The 21943-nt window shown below is 46.8% G+C and overlaps 1 protein-coding gene across 1 annotated transcript; it reads right to left on the reverse strand.

Moving 5' to 3' along the window:
• Positions 1 to 374: 374 nt before the first annotated feature.
• Positions 375 to 21112, reverse strand: TSEN34 (tRNA splicing endonuclease subunit 34). The gene is made up of 5 exons (XM_073656312.1): positions 20917 to 21112; positions 19026 to 19291; positions 18262 to 18439; positions 3712 to 3993; positions 375 to 605 (listed from the first exon to the last, which is right to left on the reverse strand). The coding sequence occupies exons 1-5, from the start codon at positions 20963 to 20965 to the stop codon at positions 418 to 420; spliced, it is 963 nt and encodes a 320-aa protein (XP_073512413.1). The 5' UTR covers positions 20966 to 21112; the 3' UTR covers positions 375 to 417.
• Positions 21113 to 21943: the final 831 nt, after the last annotated feature.

A 21943-nucleotide genomic window follows, 5' to 3' on the forward strand; every position in this document is an offset into this window, starting at 1 on the left:
GAAAACTGCAAGATTACATATACGGTTTGTTTTTTGTTTTTTTAACAAAGAGCATGATATGAAAAAAAATAAATAAAAATTACCAAATTTAAGCGAAAAATGTAACGGAAAAAAACGGATTTAAAGAGGACATTTTCTGAAGCCATTTTGAAGACAGTTTGTGTTACACAAAAAGAAAAGAGAAACGTCATGTTGTATGGAGATGTCACTGTTGATTATGTCCAATATTTCCACGCTGATGATTCTTGTTTCCAGCTGACCTAACCACACGTTCTTCCACCAGCTCCTCGCCCGTTGCCTTCGGTAGAAATCAAGCAGTCCCCTGACATTGTGTCTGGAGCATTCACATTCGGACATATTACAAGAGCAGAGAATGAGGCTTCAAGAACAATTTTTATAAAACAGTTTGGCGCCCCCTCACTGCAATCCGGACCACTGTAACGACGTGTATGTTACTCGCCCCTCGCGGTTGGCAGAGCAGAGGAGAACAGTCTTCTTCACGTTTGTGCCCAAGCGTCCGACAGTGATGACGTCACTCAGCGCAATGTCCTCGTCTTCTGGAAAGCAGATGGCGATATAATGTGCATGGAAGCGCATGGGATCTCCTGCAACCAAAGACATGAAAACATGCAGCTCAACACGAGGACTGTGTGTTACATTTACACTAATGATATTGCAAATCACAGCTACATGGCCCTATCCATCCTATAATACGATAGGAAACGTCTAGTCCCTACTAAGCTAAATACTTGTGCCGGCACATATCATTCTGGCACCCAGCACGCAACACTCACTAAGACAAAATTTTTTGAAGGCATCCAAGTGTAACGTAAAAATTTTTTAAAAAGTGGACGGAAAGAGTCATGTGTGCGCCTAAAACTTGGAGAAAGTGACTATAGGCTCAGTTTTGAACTAAGGGTATGTGCACACGTCATCTCTGAGGAGAGTCCGCTCCAAAATGCACCTGAAAAAGCACCAGAAAATGCTCAAAAAGAATTGACATTTGCATTTTTATGTAACAACGACGTGCTGTTCTTAAGTCCTACGATTCAGTCATGTAACACATTTAGCTTTTGAAATATGCCTAGCGGTCAAGAGAAGTGAGCCGACCATTCTTCTGGCGTGTGTCACTCTCAAGACACGCTATACCTATAATAAAAGTCAACAGGAAGGCTCACAAGAGACCAAAGTGTCTTTTTCAATTTTTGGCCAGCATCTTTGTTCGCAAAACTGTTTGTAGAATGGATAAATGAACCACTAAGAGAAAAAAAAATTGATGGAAAAAAAAAAAAAAAAAACTCAAAAAATCCCACTGAAGGCCAAAAACCATCGAAAAAACACTCAGAAACTGACCCCCCAAAAATACGCTTCAGTGAAAAAATGCCGCCATTTCCTGGAGTACCTTACAATTTAAAAACTGTACAGGTTTGCCAACCTGAAAAAAACATCATGTATACATAACCTTAAAATGAGTTTCCCCAACGAACAAAATACATTTTAATCAACAGATCTTGTAATAATAACAACTTTCACAATTGGATGTGTAAATAAAATGTTCCTGTGCTGAGATATTCTTATAAATGCGCCCCTGCTGTGTACTGTGTAATGGCCGTGTCTGACCGTACAGGAACATGGTCTGATCATACCACATCTCCTGGGCAGGGGAGGAAGCAAAAGAGTATACAGACATTACAGCAGGGGATCACAGCTGCTGGACAGGGGAGGAAGCAAAAGACAATACAAACAGGACAGCCGGGGATCACAGCTGCTGGACGGGGAGGAAGCAAAAAGAGTATACAGACAGGACAGCAGGGGATCACAGCTGCTGGACAGGGGAGGAAGCAAAAAGAGTATACAGACAGGACAGCCGGGGATCACAGCTGCTGGACAGCGGAGGAAGCAAAAAGAGTATACAGACAGGACAGCAGGGGATCACAGCTGCTGGACAGCGGAGGAAGCAAAAAGAGTATACAGACAGGACAGCAGGGGATCACAGCTGCTGGACAGGGGAGGAAGCAAAAAGAGTATACAGACAGGACAGCCGGGGATCACAGCTGCTGGACAGCGGAGGAAGCAAAAAGAGTATACAGACATTACAGCACAGGATCACAGCTGATGGTTTCTGTATGGAAAAACATTTCCCTGACTTTCTAAACAATATTTTACCTCACAGAAATAATCAGCTGCGATCCCATACTGTAATGTCTGTAAACTCTCTTTTGCGTGGCTGCGGTATGATCAGACCATGTTCCTGTACGGTCAGACACATCCATTACACAGCAGGGGCACATGTATAAGAATATCTCAGCACAGGAAGATTATTTTTAAAACACATCCAATTGTGGAAATTATTATTATTCCAAGATCAAATGATTTAAAGGTTGACTAAAATTAAAGAGGTTTTATCACAAAACAAAAGTTAAGAGTTGTAGGTCAAAACCAGGAGTGGGTCAAATCATGGAAGAGGTGCAGATCTCGCTATTTCTCCTCTTTTCGTTTCCACTCCTGATTATTTTTGCATAGCCATTCAGAATCCCTAGTTTGATGTTGAAGATCGCCTCAGGGTATGGTTACACGGCTTTTTTTCTTGAAGTGTTCTTTGCAGTCTTTTGATTGGACACTGCTTGTTTGGATAGGGCTTAACTTGCTAATCAAAGGGGTTCCGACCGCTGGGACCTCCAGAGATTCCTAGAACGGTTCTCAGCAGAGTTCTGTATGAACAAAGAAGTGCAAGTAGTCAATCCCCCCCCACTCAATGTCTATGGGACTGCTGGAAATAGACAACTGCATTACTTTGCTTTCTCAAAGGTACTGATAGCTGCAGAGGTTCTGATCCAGGTCTTAAGATCCAGCAGCTCGCTCCTACTCCCGCCCAAGATCACTTGCTGTACATTGCACGGGGGATCTGTGTCCGCTATTCCCCAACTGTTTCTGCATTTCACAACAGCACATGCAGAGATTAATAAAAATTTATATATCGGGTGATCACGTGAACATATTGTCAACATCTGAGTCCAAAAGTCATCAAGTGTTCTGATCTGGGGCAGGAGGCAACTAGATATGCAGTACTCATAGTAGGAAAAAAATAAGGGAGAGATACAAAAACTTGGAAGTAAAACTTTTTATTCCTCCTAACTTTCAACCAAGTGCTGCACTCCCATTATGACGTCTGGAGCTTCAGGTGCTACTTGAAGGCTATGGAGCTCTCTTGCCCTTATACTGTAGTTTTGAATCCCTGGCGGTGATCGGTTTAGGACAAAAAAAAGCCAAATGGGAGTTCCTGACCATTTGCCATACAGGAGAGCATATGTAGGTCAGAGCGGGACAAGTACCCTGCGTGGGACACCCCTGTATTAGCCTAAGCAGAAAGTATGCAATAAACAAATATTTTTTAAAAGGATGATGGAGGAAGCATACCGAACTCGACGGCCTCCTTTATGAGATAATGGTTAGTTTAATCCTTTAAGGATTCGGACATTTTTTTCTCCTTTCACTTCAATAGCTGTAATTTTTCTTATCTTTCCATCAACCTGTCTGAGCGCGCTTCGGTCGCTGCAGTTACAGGCAGTTGTCGGCTACAGAACACAGCCGCCATCTGCCTCGTATGAAGCAGGCTCAGCTCCTGAGCCCGCTCCATACAGTCATAGGTTGTTAAACACCCTAAAAGTATACAAACATCACAAAAATAAAATATTGACAGTAACAGGATACCTGGATAAACAAGAAAGTCTCCCCCAAACTTGCCACCGCTAGTGAGGTAGTAGCCCTTCTGCCAAAGATCCCTGAAAACCTTGTAGCGTGCTTCGTGACTCTTTTGGCCCGTGTGTGGCCATTCCGGGGACGTTTCTCGTATATCCACCTCTTCTTCATTACCAGGACGGAGCTGAGCAGTAGGAATCTGCACCATCATTGCTTCCTTTGGGAAGTGGAAGGTCTGTTCTAGGTTTAGCAGCTCTTTAATGGGACCCGGAGAGGATGACTCCATTGCTTCTTCTGTAATCACAATAACAGACATAATTCAACACTGAAGGTGTTTTCCTAAAAAAAATATATATATATATATATATATATATATATATATATATATATATATATATATATATATATATATATATATATATATATATATATATATATATATATATATATATATATATATATATATATATATATATATATATATATAGCCCCCCCCTCCCCTCCATCAATCATTAGACCATGGATCTCAATCCCCCATTATTCCTCACTACATTGGTAATGAAACACACAGGACCGCTGCCACTATCTACAGGACTCACTGATCACCGAGCGCTGTACCACTCAATCCCGAGAGAGAGAAAGAAGAATGAGACATCCGGACCTCGTTCTAGTGATCAGTGGGGACACTGCCTCCACCCTGTGATCAGACATATCACCTATGCTGGGGGTGGGTGACATGATTGTAGCGGGGGGGGGGGGAAACCCTCTGTCATCCTATGGGGTGGTTCTCCATTCCATACTACAGTCATGATGAAAAGTTTGGAGACTGTCACAAATTTTGGTTTTCTTGAAAACTAAGAGTCAACATTGTAAATATTGTTTACAAAAACTTGATGTATTTGTAAATAAAAGTGTAAAAACTTATGAAATGTTTCAAATTGTACTTCAGCAACCAGAGAAATATCCGACTTAACCATCATGTGTGAACATAGTCTTTTTCAGCATTTTTTGATGTTTTTTTTTTATGCAAATTTTCAGCTGCGTTTTGCAGTACCAGCAAAGTCTATGAGAAACCAGAATTCTCTGTTCACACATAATAGTTTTTTTGTTCAGGATTTTGTGCCTTGGTTGGGTTTTTTGAAAATAGAGAATGTCACTTCTTTCAGCGTTTCTTAACCCATAGGAAGTAATGGGTGGTGGAGAAAAAAAAAACAAAAAAAAAAAAACACCAAAATTGGTTTCAGCGTTATTGATAAAATAAAATGGGGTTCTTTTTTTTCACAGAACTTTATGTACATGCATAAAAAGTGACAGAAGGACAGTGGAAAAAAAAAAGCATCAAAATGCCTAGAAGATCTAAAAACACTGAAGCAGCAAAATGTAGGAAAACCAAAATTCGTGTCAGTCGCAAACCTTTTGGCCACAACTGTAGATGCAAACTATGGAACTGTAAGGCTATGTTCACACATCAAGGTTTTTTTGGCATTAATTTTCTCCAGCAAAACCTGATCTTCAAAGGCATTTTGTTCAGGATTTTTCTTGAAGTTTTGGTGCATTTTTTCAATGTTTTATTCTGTGAAAAAAAAAAAGAAAAAAAAGAGAACCCCATTCTATTTTGGCATCAAAAATGCTGAAAGAAGTGACATGCTCTATTTTCCAAAAAAAACAAATGCAAGGCACAACATTTTGGAACAGAAAAAAAACATGATGTGTGAACAGAGAATTCTGGTTTTTGATAGACTTTTCTGGTACTGTAAAAGGCAGCTGAAAATTTGCATCAAAACACACTAAAAAAACCATGATGTGTGAAAACTTCCTGTATCTGGATGTAAAGAATTAGACTAACTTGTCCAAAGCTGTAGCTTTCTAAAAACTGTACATTTGCAGCTATGGTGCACAGTATCTTCTCTTCTGATCGCTTCCTACTGTACAAAGTATCAGGAAACCTGCTGCCATATATCCATCATTCTGTGAAATGTAACGTCCACCCTCCATATCTCTGCACACATACAGACTAGCTGGGTGACACTCATGCAGATGTCTATGTACTACCTTAACCACTTCGCACCAGAGCCTGTTTTTGCCTTCGAGACCAGGCCAATTTTTTCAATTCTGACCACTGCCAGTTTATGAGGTAATTACTCTGGAACGCTTCAACGTATTCCCCTGATTCTGAGATTGTTTTTTCGGGACATATTGTACTTCATGATAGTGGTAAAATTTCTTCGATATAACTTGTGTTTATTTGTGAAAAAATTGGAAATTTGGCGAAAATTTTGAAAATTTTGCAATTTTCAAACTTTGAATTTTCATGCCCTTAAATCAGAGAGATATGTCACACAAAATAGTTAATAAATAACATTTCCCACATGTCTACTTTACATCAGCACAATTTTGGAACCAAAATTTTTTTTTTTGTTAGGGAGCTATAAGGGTTAAAAGTTGACCAGCGATTTCTCATTTTTCCAACAAAATTTACAAAAACATTTTTTTAGGACCACATCATATTTGAAGTCACTTTGAGGGGTCTTTATGACAGAAAATACCCAAAAGTGACACCATTCTAAAAACTGCACCCCTCAAGGTGCTCAAAACCACATTCAAGAACTTTATTAACCCTTCAGGTGCTTCACAGGAATTTTTGGAATGTGGAAGAAAAAAATTAACATTTAACTTTTTTCACAAAAATGTTACTTTAGACCCAATTTTTTTTATTTTCACAGGGGTAACATGAAAAAATGGACCCCAAATTTTTTTGTGCAATTTCTCTTGAGCGTGCCGATACCCCATATGTGAGGGAAAACCACTGTTTGGGCGCACGGCAGGGTTCGGAAGGGAAGGAGCGCCATTAGACTTTTTGAATGTAAAATTTGTCTGAATAATTAGCAGACGCTATGTTGCGTTTGGAGAGCTCCTGATGTGCCTAAACAGTGGAAACCCACCACAAGTGCCACCATTTTGGAAACTAGACCCCTTAGGGAACTTATCTAGATGTGTGGTGAGCACCTTGCACCCCCAGGTGCTTCACAGAAGTTTATAATATTGAGCCGTAAAAATAAAATTTTCACATTTTTCCCACAAAAAATGTTTTTCATTCCCTAATTTTGTATTATCATAAGGGTAACAGGATAAATTGCACCATGAAATTTGTTGTGCAATTTCTCCTGAACACGCCGATACCCCATATGTGGAGGCAAATTACTGTTTGGGCACATGGCAGGGTTTGAAAGGGAAGGAGCGCCATTTGACTTTTTGAATGTAAAATTTGTTTGAATAATTAGCGGACGCCATGTCACATTTGGGGAGCCCCTAATGTGCCTAAACAGTGGTAACCCCCCACAAGTGCCACCATTTTGGAAACTATACCCCTTAGGGAACTTATCTAGATGTGTGGTGAGCACCTTGCACCCCCAGCTGCTTCACAGAAGTTTATAATATTGAGCCGTAAAAATAAAATTTTCACATTTTTCCCATAAAAAATGTTTTTCATCCCCTAATTTTGCATTATCATAAGGGTAACAGGATAAATTGCACCATGAAATTTGTTGTACAATTTCTCCTGAGTACGCCGATACCCCATATGTGGGGGAAAACCACTGCTTTGGTGTACGGCAGGGTTCGGAAGAGAAAGAAGCGCTATGTTGGCTGGGATAGGCAGCAGACACCATGTCACATTTGAAGAGTCGCTGACATGCCAAAACAGCAGAAACCCCCACAAGTGACCCCATTTTGTAAACTACACCTCTCAAGGAATTCATCTAGGGAAGTAGTGAGCATTTTTTAATTTTTAAATTTATACCATTGGGCAGTGAAAAAAGCATAATTATATTTTTACCACAAAAAAGTGTTTTACCCTCAGATTTTACATTTTCACACAGGGCAATGGGTAAAAATGGTACCGAAATGTGTCACACAATTTCTTCTAAAAGTGGCAATACCCCATATGTGGCTGTATCGTACCGCTCAGCCATACGGCGAGATCTGGGGGGGACGGAGTGCTATTTGACAATTGGAGAACAAATTATTGTAGAATAGGCATTTGGATTTGGGACCACAAAATTTTCTGAATTTCTTTTGGGGGGCAAGGATCATTTTGCTTTTCCAGAGCCTTTCTGCTACCAGTAACTTGGAAGTCCCTTATATTTTTAACAGATGATGGACCCGAGTGGGGACTAGCTTTTTTTGAGGACTGAGTTGAAGCTTTTGTTGGGAACATTTTACGTAACATTTATCCGGCGCTCTAGGCTGAGCACTTACATCGGGGTTTCCATCTAAATTTCCAAGTGATGTAATTCAGATGAAACCCCTGCAGGATCCATTCACTATAATGAGGCAGCAGAGTTACTCTGGACTCCGTCTGGCCTCTGTTTAGTGGTGTCCTTTTTTTCAGAAGTGCACAAAACTGTGGCCAACCGCACTTTTATGCACGCCTAAAACAAATGACACCGTGGGATCCCAGGCTAGACGGGTCCACAGTGGCCTATACAGTATCTGCCTCATTACAGTGAATCTTCCATCATGGGTTCTGGCTGAATCACGTATTTCAGAGATTTACACGGAAACTCTGGTGTAAGTGCTCAGCGCAGAGCACAGGATAAATGTGAGCAGAGCCTTACTGGGATCTTTGGGAGACATAATAAACAAATCAGTAGCAGGTGAATAATATTTGTTTTATTTATTTTTTATGCCGTTCCTAGTGTGATATAACTGATTAGATTACTTTGTTCTTCGGGTCGGTGCGATTACAGAGATACCAGATTTATATCGGGTTTTTATGACTGACAGCTGTCACACACTAAAATACGCTTTTTTTGCAAAATCTAGTTTTTGCATCACCATATTTTGAGAGCTATAATTTTTCCATATTTCGGCCGATAGAGTCATGTGACGGCTTGTTTTTTGCGGGACGAGTTGACATTTTTATTGGAACCATTTTTGGGTACGTGACATTTTTTGATCGCTTTCTATTCCGTTTTTTGGGAGGTAAAGTTAACAAAAACAAACACTTCAGGAATTGTTTTTTGAGTTTTTTTTTTATGCCGTTCTGCGTGTGGTAAAAGTGATCAGGCAGCGTTATTCTTCGGGTCAGTACGTTTACAGCGATACTACACTTACTGTATTTTTTTATGTTTTGGCGCTTTTACACAATAAAACAATTTTATAGAAAAAAAAAATATTTTTTTTGCATTGCTTTATTCTGAGCGCTATAACTTTTTTATTTTTCGGCTGATGGAGCTGTATGGCGGCTTTTTTTTGCGGAACAAGATGAAGTTTTCAGTGGTACCATTTTTATTTCTATTCTGCTTTTTGATCGCATTTTTTTCCACTTTTTGTTTGGCGATATGATGAAAAAGCATATTTTTTTGCTCCGTTTTTTATTTATTTTTATTACGGTGTGCACAGAAGGAGTTAGTGTGACAGTTTTATAGCTCGGGTTGTTTCGGACGCGGCGATACCAAATAGGTGTACTTTTTTTGGTTTTGTAATAATATACGGATTTATTGGTTTAATATTTTATTTATTTATTTTGTGATTATTTTTTTAATAGTTTAAAAACTTTTTTTTTACATTTTTACTTAGTCCCTGTATGGGACATTAATTTTTATTTTTCTGATCACTGATCTCATGTAATGTAATAGACATATATTACATTACATGAGATCTTCACTGACTGTTTCAGTCAGTCTCCTGTCTGGCATCAGCTACATACAGGCTGAAGCCAGACAGGAAGGACACCATATATGGCAGAGCTGGAGGCGGTCATGTGACCTCCAGCTGCCATAGCAACCCCAGGTCCTCAAACGAGGAGGTAAGTAAGACGACCCCCTCTCTTCCTGCTGTCTCCTATATGCCGCGATCACTATAGATCGCAGCATATAGAAGACAGCAAAGGGTTAACATCACTGGGACCTGATCTAATCAGGTCCCGATGATGTACCCTGTCAGAGCTAACGCTCTGCACCGGAATCGCAGTGCTTGCAGGACCCTGGGGGTCCTGAGCACTGCGAGACCACCCACCGTTTTTAAACGTGCACAGAGCCCAGGCAGCGCGGACGTTTATCTACAGTGGGCGGTCGGGAACGGGTTAAAAAAAAAAAAAAAAAAAAGTGTGCACCAATTGTCTGGATCGACAAAACATTTCATTTCTCCGATGCATGAGTTTGTCTTGGAAATATGTTTTACTGTAAAATTCCTTTAAGGCTCTGTTCACATGTTCAGCAGTTATTTACGCTTTTCTATCCATATTTGGGATGAAAAAATAAATAAAAACACTCCATTATGGAACCCTTCATTTGAACGAAAATATCCTAAAAATTATTTTGCTTTCCTTGTTTCCAGCTGAAATCTATTTTTCATCTGGATCAAAAAACTCCAGATTCATGAAGATGTGCACGCCAGAGCATCTGATAAGTGGCGTGCACTAAGCCAGAAATCTCACTTCAGTCAGGGACTGGAATAAGATTTCTGGGGTACAGAATGCCACAGCTCGTCATGAATTAGACACACGTCATGCCCCGTCCAGCCCATTTTGGCACAGCTCAGAGAAACTGGTGTGTAAATGTGACACCCCAGAGGTCTGGTTGCCACAGTGATAGAGATATTACGTCTGAGAGCAGGTGGGAGGTCTCTTGGTCAGGGATCCTATGCATGCCACACCTCCTGCCCAGTCCTGGGAGGGGAAGAACTTCCCCTATATAAACCTAGGGCTGAGGCAGGGTTAGTGAGTAGAGAAGAAGTAGAGACAGAGAAGAGAAGCAGCATAGGAAGAAACAACAGGAGCTCTGTGGGAGCAGTGTTACAAGGAGTCAGGGGCTGGCAGCTGCAGAGCTCGCCCTGACTGAGAAGTTATCACCGGACCCGGAGTCCGAGGCTGTGGGGACTAACTCCTATCCAGCAGCAGAAACCGACCGGCAGGGGATTGCAGGTCCTCTGGCCCAGAAACCCGAAGGCACGGTCACACGCGTGGGACCAGCACCGCCGTCGTGGAGCGGACGCCACTAGAAGGCCGCGAGTCACCGGCCATACGGGTGAGCACCACACGGTACACTCAGGGACGTGGGCTACTTATACCCGCCTCTAGCAAGGTAGCCAGAAGAGTACAGTCAGTTTGGGAGGCCTACAACTCCGCCTGGCCAGGGGAGATCCCATCTGCTCAAGGACTGACCAGGCCCCAATCGCTAGCCAGTACTCCGGGAGGGTCTATCTTTGTCACCAGTAAAGACCCTGAACTACACCGTACCGTCTCCGAGTGGTTCCTGCTACCCCCATCATCCACGTCGGCTGCCCTGAGGCCATACCCCTCCCGTTGGGGGTTATACTATCACGCTGCACAATCCTACCACCGGCCTCAGCGGTCTGCCCTGCAGCAGCAGCTCCTTAGCTGTACTCAACGGGTGGCGTAGTCGTCCAACATCTACCACTGATACAGCGCCACTTAGTCTGACTCCCTGGGCACGGACCGGATCACCGCCACGAGACTACAACCCTCAACAGATCCGGCTCCGGGTAAGCTCCCGCGTGCGCAACACAGGCCCAGGGGTGCGTCAACTTTTGGCGTAGTCGGCAGGATTTCGTGCCCGCAACCACCGGGTACTGCGTGCCTGAAAAAGACTGTTCAAACTTACCTGTGGTGAAGATTCCCGCCATCCGGCGCCATCTTCCGCTTCCTTCCCGCCATCGGTGGAGTTTTCCCGCCATCCGGCGCCATCTTCAGCCTTCTTCCCGCCACACGTGGAGTTTTCCCGCCATTGGACGCCATCTTGAGGACGCCGCGCGGGAAGAAGAGGGGCGTGGACTACGAAAACGCGCGAGAACTGAAGCCTCGCCTCACGTCCGGACGTTGCGTAAGGTCCTGGAAGGAGCCCAGCAGACGCCGACGTCACAGGAGCGCGACGGAAGGTCCTCAACCCTGACGATCCACTGCGGAGCCGCGGCCTACGGAAGAGGATCATCGCAAGGTAGGCCACGGTCCACTAGGGGGGAGAAGGATGTCGGATACGGAGGAGAGCTTCACCGCTTCAACCCCCGCCAGCGCCACCGCTGTTGCGATCATGCCTTTCACCATGCCCTATATCCCGGGGGCAGCCTGGTTACCCCAGTACTCAGGGGAGTCACATACCCTGCATGACTTTAGAGAAAAGCTGGATAGCCTCTTCCAGGTGTACCCCCTCACAGAGGAGCAAAAAGTGAGCATCCTGGTGGCCCAATTAACCGGGGCAGCCCAAAGGGAGGTAAAGTCCTGGCCACCTGGGGGAAGGACTGTCGCAGGGATACTAACCCGGCTGAGGGACACCTTTGATACCCGCACCTCAGCCGAGATCAAGCTTAGATTCTACGGGTGCAAACAGCGGGCACATGAGAGTATAAGGGACTATGCCCTGAACCTACAAGAGGCCCTGAGAGCCATTAAGCAGACCGACCCTGACGGCGTGGGAGACGAGGACAGGCTATTGACTGAACAATTTATAGAGGGTTTATATTGCAATGCCCACCGAACCCAGTTGCGGGCAATGGCCTTACAGGACCCTCATCTGGGATTTGCACAGTTCAAGGACAGAGCCATCCGGGTGCTCCGAGAACCGGCACCAGGTTGCGTTGTGACCCACAGACGCCCCACTACCACTTACCACCAGGAGGCAGCGCCCTTGTCGGCAGGGCCTGTGGGAGCTGATGCGCAGGCTTTGAACAATGACCCGGCTCCAGACCTGCACCATCAGGTCCAAGAGCTAGCTAAAAGCGTTGCTGCGCTAACCCGAACTGTGCAGTCTTTACAGGTTTCCACTTCAGGGAAGATCCAGCTGGCATCCGGACCGGAGGACATCCCGTGGCGTCGACCAAGGAGGACCCCACCGGCTAGAGGAAGACCCAGCGACCGATACAACGAGGACGGACGACCCATCTGCCGCCGCTGCAATCAACCCGGACATATGGCAAGGTACTGTCCTTTAAACTGGCACAACCTGGGGTAGAGGGCCAACCCCTAGGAAAAAGATCACCAGGCCCATCGAACTGGCGCGACAAATATGTGGGAGGACGTCCAGTCTTACCCGTGGTACTGGATGGCATTCCTATGAGTGCCCTACTGGACACCGGGTCACAGGTCACCACCATCCCGTACGTGCTCTTCAAGCAGTACTGGAATGACTCGGATATCACCCGCTACCCTGACGACGACTTGAGTATCATCGCCAGCAATGGTCAGCCCGTGCCACAGATTGGATTTAAAGAGGTGACCATTAAAATCGGTAGAGTCGAATTGGCAGCACAGGGACTGATCATTGTAGACATTGACAAACACGAGAGTCACCCAAAGATAACTCTAGGAACTAATGTAATTGAAAATTGTCTTGCAGAGGTGATTTTCCTTTTACAGCAGGTTGCCAAGAACGCCAGCTCCGGCCAGCAGCGAGTCCTCCAGAAAGAGATCCAGGCACTGATGCGACGGCAACAGCTAGAACTCTCCGGTGGTGAGATTGGTAGCGTGCGAATGTGTGACCCTTCCCCTATTGCCATGCCACCGAAAAGTGAAATGATGATTTGGTGCCGGGCAGCTATTGGTCTGAGAGGTAGAGATTACCAGGCAATGGTAGAACCAGTTTACTCAGACAGTAGGCCCACCATTTTGACAGCACGGGGGGTGGTCAATGTACGCCATGGGAGGGTGCCCGTTCGCATAATAAATATCGGGAAGAGGGAAGTGTACCTGCCCCGGTATGCCACGCTAGCCAAATTGTATACCATCAATCAAGATTCCATACAGTCCGTAGAACCCTTGCCTCCATCTTCCCCGGAGGAAGGTAACGGCTCTAAGAAAACAATGGAGGACTGGTGTCAGCAACTACATTTGGGTACTGACTCCACTCCCTCACACCAGAAACAGGGAGTCTATCGGGTGGTTCAAGAGTACGAGAGAGTGTTTAGTAAACACCCGTTAGACTTCGGGCGAGTCAAGGGGGTAGAACACCACATCCCCACGGGAGACCATCCTCCCATAAAAGAGAGGTATCGACCCGTACCCCCTGCACACTACCAACACGCCAAGGGGATGCTTAGAGACATGAAGGAGGTTGGGGTGATCAGGGATAGCTGTAGCCCCTGGGCAGCTCCACTAGTCTTGGTCAAAAAGAAAGACAACACCATGAGGATGTGTGTAGATTACCGGAAAATCAACCGTATCACACACAAGGATGCGTACCCCTTACCAAGGATAGAGGAGTCTTTGGCTGCTTTAAGATCTGCTAACTTCTTCTCTACCTTGGATCTCACTAGTGGGTACTGGCAGGTTCCTGTAGCAGAGGCGGACCGGGAGAAGACCGCATTCACCACCCCGATGGGACTTAGCGAGTTTACCTGCATGCCGTTCGGACTCTGCAACGCACCAGGAACCTTCCAACGATTAATGGAGTGCTGTCTGGGCCACAGAAACTTCGAGACGGTCTTGTTGTACCTGGACGATGTCATCGTATATTCCAAGACGTATGAGGACCACCTGAAACACCTGGCGGAAGTGTTCGAAGCTCTGGCAAGCTACGGCCTAAAGGTGAAACCCTCCAAGTGTCACCTCCTGAAACCAAAGGTGCAGTACCTGGGACACGTGGTGAGCGCTGATGGAGTGGCTCCCGACCCTGATAAGATCACCGCAATTAAGGAATGGCCAAGTCCCTCCAGTGTAAAGGAAGTGCGGCAGTTCCTCGGGTTGGTAGGCTATTACCGCAGATTCATCCCCGGCTTCACCAAAAAGGCAGCTCCTATGCAGGACCTCCTGATAGGCCAGTCCAGGAAGGCCAAGAACCAGAAGCCACCCTTCAGATGGGAGAAGTTAGAAGAAGAGTCCTTCCGCCAGCTGAAGATGGCCCTCACGGGGGATGAAATCCTGGCGTACCCTGATTACAGCCAGCCCTTTATCCTCTACACCGACGCAAGTAACATCGGGCTAGGAGCCGTGCTGTCCCAGATCCAGCAGGGGAAAGAACGAGTAATCGCTTACGCCAGCCGAAAACTGCGACCCACCGAGAGAAACCCTGAGAATTACAGCTCATTTAAGCTAGAGTTCCTGGCAGTGGTGTGGGCAGTCACCGAACGCTTTAAGCACTACCTCGCTTCTTCCCGGTTCATCGTGTACACGGATAACAACCCGTTGACACACCTGGACACGGCAAGACTCGGTGCCCTAGAGCAGAGATGGATGGCCCGTCTGTCCAACTACGAGTTCACAATCAAATACCGGGCAGGACGCTCCATTACCAACGCGGACGCCCTGTCCAGGATGCCAAACCTACCGGACGTAGGAGAAGATCCAGAGGGACTGGAAGAAGTTGAACTCCCCGCGTTCCACCGTCATGGGACTATCCAGTATTCCCATCGGGTAAAGAGTAAGCAAGCCGCTACGTTTAACCCCTTGCCTCACTACAACTGGGAGGAAACGCAAGACAGTGACCCTGCCGTCCGACTGGTGAAGGAGATGCTGACTCGGCCAGAGGCTCGCCTTGACCCAGACGCTCCGGAGGAAGCCAAGCAACTATGGGCTGAGAAGAGTCGACTGTTCATTTACAAGGGGAAGTTTTGCCGCAGAATGGTTAACTCCCGGACGCATGAACTAATCTGGCAAGTAGTGGTGCCACGAAGAGACGCAGCCATGGTGATGGAGGCATACCACGACGGGGCTGGACACTTCGGATGGAAGAAGCTGGAGTTCCTGCTGCGCGAGCGGTTCCACTGGGTAGGCATGAGGGGAACCATCGAGAGGTGGTGCAGAGACTGTGGCCCGTGCAACCTAAGAAGGAAGGACCGTGCCAGCCAGAAGACTCCCCTGCAGTCCATCGTCACCCGGCAGCCGTTGGAACTGGTAGCCTTGGATCATGTAAAACTGACCCCAAGCAGAAGTGGCTACGTCTACGCACTAACCATCGTGGATCACTACTCCCGGTTCTTGGTTGTCGTCCCCGTCAAGGACTTTACAGCTCGAACAGCAGCTAGAGCCTTCCAGCAGCATTTCTGCCGTCCACACGGGTACCCGGACCAAGTGTTGACAGACCAGGGACCTGCCTTTGAAGCGGAGGTCTTCCAAGAATTCTGCACTCTGTATGGCTGCCGGAAGATAAGGACAACACCCTATCATCCGCAAACTAATGGACTTTGTGAGAAAATGAACCAGGTGGTAATGGATCTTCTGAAAACGTTGCCCCTGGAAGAACGCAGTCTGTGGCCTGAGAAGCTGCCCGATCTGGTGGACCTATACAACCACATCCCGGTAGGTTCCACCAACTGTACCCCGGCTTACCTAATGAGGGCGAGACCTGGTAAGTTACCTGTTGACCTGGAAATGGGAGTCCTGACACCCGAGGACACTTCACCAGAAGCAGACTGGGACACAGAGAGGCAGCAGCAGTACCGGAGAGTACAGGAGAGTGTGGAGCGAAGTCTCTGTCAGGCTAGGGAAAGACAAGAGAAAACTTACAACCAGTATGCTCCCGCTGTTCCCCTGGTACCCGGAGAGCAGGTCTTGAAGAGAAAAAGACGGCTCCACAAGTTGGACGACCAGTGGGAGAAGGACCCGTACACCGTACTGCCCTCAAGCCACGACAACCCAAAGGTCTGTACCATCAGTAAAGACGGAGGGGAAACCACGACCATTGTATCCCGGGATCACCTGAAGAAGTGTCCCGAACAGCTACGGAACCCTGAAGAGGAACAAGAAGACCCTCGACCCGTAGAGGAAAGCAAAGACATGGTTAGTACTGTGCTCGGAGACTTCCCTCGGTCTTGGACTCAAGTCAATGGCGCAGTTGTGGTACCCGTACTCACCTTCCTCCAACCCGCATCCCAAGCACCTACGGAGCGACAGGTAGAGCTGGAAGAGCAGCCGGTCCAGGAGGCAGAAGACTCCACACAAGCAGAACAGGAGGATCAACCCTCTGCTTATAGTGAGCCTGCCGTACCCCTAGTGAGCCAAGGAGCCGGTAGACAGCTGCCCAGTGTACCCTTGACAGCTCCTACACCCTGTAGTTCAGGGCTAGACAGTCAGCTCCGTAGGTCCACTAGGGCCACTAGAGGCCAGTTACCCGCACGTTGGAGGATTTGAAGTGTATAAATTGTTTTATTTGTGGTTACCTGTTTTTCTTGTTGCTTGTGTATAATTATGTGTTTCTAGTTGTTTATAGGAGTCTTTGGTGGATTTACCGGGAATCCTGTGTACATAGTTGGAGCGTAACCCAGGACGGACTAAAGACTGTTAAGGACTCGGGGCAGGACAGACCCCTACCTGGTTACGTCTCCCTGTTTTGGTGAAATGGACACCTTGTTTTTCTTCAAAAACTGCACCCGGTTGCGGACACGCCGTGACCATCTTTATGTGTTTTTCTTATTGTATTATTATGGTTTATACCTTGTTATGTTTTTCCAAAAATATGTTTAGTCCCGGAGTACTAAATTTCACTAGGGGGGAATGTGACACCCAGGGGTCTGGTTGCCACAGTGATAGAGATATTACGTCTGAGAGCAGGTGGGAGGTCTCTTGGTCAGGGATCCTATGCATGCCACACCTCCTGCCCAGTCCTGGGAGGGGAAGAACTTCCCCTATATAAACCTAGGGCTGAGGCAGGGTTAGTGAGTAGAGAAGAAGTAGAGACAGAGAAGAGAAGCAGCATAGGAAGAAACAACAGGAGCTCTGTGGGAGCAGTGTTACAAGGAGTCAGGGGCTGGCAGCTGCAGAGCTCGCCCTGACTGAGAAGTTATCACCGGACCCGGAGTCCGAGGCTGTGGGGACTAACTCCTATCCAGCAGCAGAAACCGACCGGCAGGGGATTGCAGGTCCTCTGGCCCAGAAACCCGAAGGCACGGTCACACGCGTGGGACCAGCACCGCCGTCGTGGAGCGGACGCCACTAGAAGGCCCCGAGTCACCGGCCATACGGGTGAGCACCACACGGTACACTCAGGGACGTGGGCTACTTATACCCGCCTCTAGCAAGGTAGCCAGAAGAGTACAGTCAGTTTGGGAGGCCTACAACTCCGCCTGGCCAGGGGAGATCCCATCTGCTCAAGGACTGACCAAGCCCCAATCGCTAGCCAGTACTCCGGGCGGGTCTATCTTTGTCACCAGTAAAGACCCTGAACTACACCGTACCGTCTCCGAGTGGTTCCTGCTACCCCCATCATCCACGTCGGCTGCCCTGAGGCCATACCCCTCCCGTTGGGGGTTATACTATCACGCTGCACAATCCTACCACCGGCCTCAGCGGTCTGCCCTGCAGCAGCAGCTCCTTAGCTGTACTCAACGGGTGGCGTAGTCGTCCAACATCTACCACTGATACAGCGCCACTTAGTCTGACTCCCTGGGCACGGACCGGATCACCGCCACGAGACTACAACCCTCAACAGATCCGGCTCCGGGTAAGCTCCCGCGTGCGCAACGCTGCGCGACACAGGCCCAGGGGTGCGTCATACACACCAAGAATCGAGAAACTTTGGTGCCACTCCAAGATGGCAATTGAAGAATAACTACAATTAAAGATGCGCTAGACATAGATGCCACTAATAAAGGGCATTCATTCTCCCCACATACCTTCCTGCTCAACACGCTGTCTTTTCCTCTTGCTTCTACCTTCAGCTATCCGCTCCGACAAGCTTTCCAACGTTCGCTTCTTTTCCTGCAAGGCCAATTTCCACTGCTCTTCATAGCTCCGATCCAGAAATTGTGCATAGGACTCCTCATCTGTAGCAGCCAAGGCACCACTTTCATCCTGTATGTGACACCATAACTTTAGAGACCAGACAAGGTAAAGCGATATTTCAGACGGCTGTAACCCAGCCACACATTAGAGTCCAGATTATCGCTGCAACACAAGGCAGAGCAAAAATCAAAGGAGAATGTACGGGATCAGGTGTTCTGCCCATAATATGTGATATGCAGCTCTAATGTGGTCAGGTGAAACTAGCCTCAAGAGAAGGCTCCAAAAATTATTAAAAAAATAAAAATAAGAAAAAAAGACACCCAGGGCAAAAGAAAGCAGATGCAATAAACAGTGTAGTCACTAGCCATTTCTTGGTCTCAGCAGGTGCTTGGACAGATGGTTGACAACAAATATGGCTACCATTAAAGCTCAATCATGGGGGCATATTCATACACAGCAGATATTTCTGCTGCTGGAAATCAATTCAGTGCACCTGATTGGGGTCGTTTCTGCAGCACGCTCTTGGATTTCACATGTTCTGCATTGATACCAATGAGGATTTAAAAAATTGTAGATACAAATCCTGTGAGCGCAGCAATATTTGGCCTTCAGTCGGCCTTTTCTCCTCAATACACCACTGGTTAGTGATACACACCACTGACGATCCATCACATTGGGAGGATTCGTGGTCTGCCAAGCGATGATGTACCAGTCGTGCAGCCCCATTGTCCACCAGTAGTCGGGCTTCTTCAGGCAGGAGGTGCAGTGGGAGGCCAAGCCGCGTGTTCTGTCTTGGTTTTCTCACCAATGCTCCTACGAGGCTTCCTACCAGGCCGTGCTCCTCACGGATCTTGCGAGCGTCGTCTGGTCGCCATACGAAGGCTTTACCTTGCTGAAGATGGATTAGAATCCTGGGATGTTCTGTGGAAAAATCAGAAATGTAAGTGTCCGTCATTCTGTGTGTCTCTGATTGAGCCCCGCAATCTGACTGTAGGGCTTTTTTCTTTCTTTTTTTTTTTTTACATGATATTCTGTAGCCTGTAAACCACAGACAGATCAGCTACAATGACTTACTACAGCACATAGGAGAAGGCCCTGCAGCACTGAAAAGGTATAGGCAATGCTACTAAGGCTGCGTTCACACACACAGGTCATGCTGAGGCTTTTAACCACAACAGCCGTGTGGTCTTTTGACTGTTTCCCAGCAAAATTAAAGGGCTTTCCGGTTTCACATGGTTTTTTTGAGATTCCTTAGCTTACAAAAGAAAAAAAAAAGAAAAAAAAAAAAAAGAATAAAATAGTGCTCGCCTCACCCTCGCCTGGTTCAGCATCAGGTCTCTGCATTTCGTCCAGTGTCTATTTTTGTCTGCATTGCTGATGTTGCATCGACAACACTGCGGACAACTGAACTCAGCAGATGCCGTCAGCATGAACGCTGAGCTCACTGATTGGCATGACCAATGGTGACGTGTTATCTGCAGCGCTGAAAAGAAGAGACATTGGAAGCAGCCACAGAAACTTGACCTGGTGAGGGTGGGTAAAGCACTACTACTAAGGAAATCTAGTTTTTTTTGGAAAGGTGGCAACCCCTTTAAGTTATTGTGCAGGGAACCAATGGAGGAACACAGCAGCATAAAACTGCTGCAGTTAAAAGACACAGAATGACTGCTGCGTGTGAACATAGCCGGAGCGCATATACGTCTGGGGCAGGAGCTGCGCGCCCTGGAAACACTGTCCAGACTTTTTCGTTCACTTTTTTAAAGTTTACTTGTAGAATAAATATCAGATCATAATCAATTAACGAAAAAACAAGGAACTCTGCAATTGATTGCACATTTAAAATCCTCTTTATTCTCAAGAACAGCGATTTTTAAACTATATAGTTTACTGCTTGCTTCCTAGGTAACCGACCACCTCTGCAGCCAGTCAGCGATAGTTGGCCTCTAAGGCAAGGTCTGATCTTTACTGATGGGAACAATCAGGAAGTCAGAAGGCAAAAAATTCAAGGCTGTGCAGGTCTTGATTATAGAAGTCAATCGATTTCTTTATGGCCTTGAAGTAGAAATCCTGCACTGAGCTCATATGCAGATGAGGCTGATAGTACATTGGGGGTGTGAGGGGTCATTAGGACTCTCCTATACTGACTGCTTCCCCCTCCACCAGCCCAGGCCTAATGTAGCAGCTGGTGATGATGTCAATCAAAGAAAGGAAGGAGGTGCAATAAATAGGATTAATGCACTCGACACGCCCACAATGCACATCCAGCCTCATTAGCATACACTTTCAGAAGAGGATTTCTCAGCTCTGGCGCCAAACAGGCATCTAGTGTAAGTGATCTGAGGGCCACAGCCTCCTGTCCTGCATGTGGCTGCACTGGGGTGAGGCAGGGCCTGAGCACCAGGTGGCGGTATAGCCCCCACAGCCTTCCTCCAGCTGTTACCCCAAATCTGCACCCCCCCCCCCCACTCAGGATTCCCACTGCAGTGTCTCTTGCCTATAGACATGCGCACTCATACACGTCCAGCATCCCATCCCCCGGGCAGTACCTGCAGCGCCCCGCACCGGGTCCTCCTCCTGTATGCAGCGCTCCTCCATGTGGACAGTGAGCTGAGCTGTGACGTCGCCCCTCTCCGTCTTCAGGCATCGCCACTATTGGACAGGAAACAACACGTGACCGCTCTCAGCGTTTAGTAGTGGACGGGGCTATACATCTGCCTACGGTGAGCGCTGAGTGGACACCCCTCCTCGTCACTGATACACTGAGGGGGAGGAGCTATGGTGCTACAGTGAGGGCGGTCATGTGACCCCTCAGTGACGGCGGGCAGTGGTGCGGCGCTGTGTGCGGCGCTCCGTGGTCTCCATACATGCAGGGGCGCAGTGGTGAATGGCCTACAGATGCCTCAAGTTTTCTAAAGCGAAAACCAGAAGCAAACAGGAAAAGCATTACTGGTTATAGTATGAGGCAGAGGCTACACCTGACTAATGCAACTTTGCAGACTACAGGATGGGCTATTTATATGGATACAGCTAAATTAAATGGGAATGGTTGGTGATATCAACTTCCTGTTGTGGCACATTAGTATATGGGAGGGGGAAAACTTTTCCAGATGGGTGGTGACCATGGTGGCCATTTTGAAGTCGGCCATTTTGGATCCAACTTTATTTTTTTCAATGGGAAGAGGGTCATGTGACACATCAAACTTATTGAGAATTTCATATGAAAAACAATGGTATGCTTGGTTTTAATGTAACTTTATTCTTTCATGAGTTTTTTACAAGTTTATGACCACTTATAAAATGTGTTCAAAGTGCTGCCCATTGTGCTGGATTGTCAATGCAACCCTCTTCTCCCACTCTTGACACACTGATAACAACACCGCAGAAGAACTGCTAGCACAGGCTTCCAGTATCCGTTGTTTCAGACGCTGCCTCCAATGATCAGGGCAATTACGCAATTGGCTGACGAGTGACGGACGAGGCCGCAGATGCTTCTGTGGCGCCCCTGAGGGTTCAGTCGCCACAGAGGTACTGCACCTCACCCGGAGGTGTGGTGTCTCCCTTCTCTCAGGTAAG

The sequence above is a fragment of the Phyllobates terribilis genome, unplaced genomic scaffold (genome assembly GCF_046119375.1).
Source record: "Phyllobates terribilis strain yellow unplaced genomic scaffold, ASM4611937v1 Scaffold_12__6_contigs__length_324123572, whole genome shotgun sequence".
Taxonomy (NCBI): Eukaryota; Metazoa; Chordata; class Amphibia; order Anura; family Dendrobatidae; genus Phyllobates; species Phyllobates terribilis.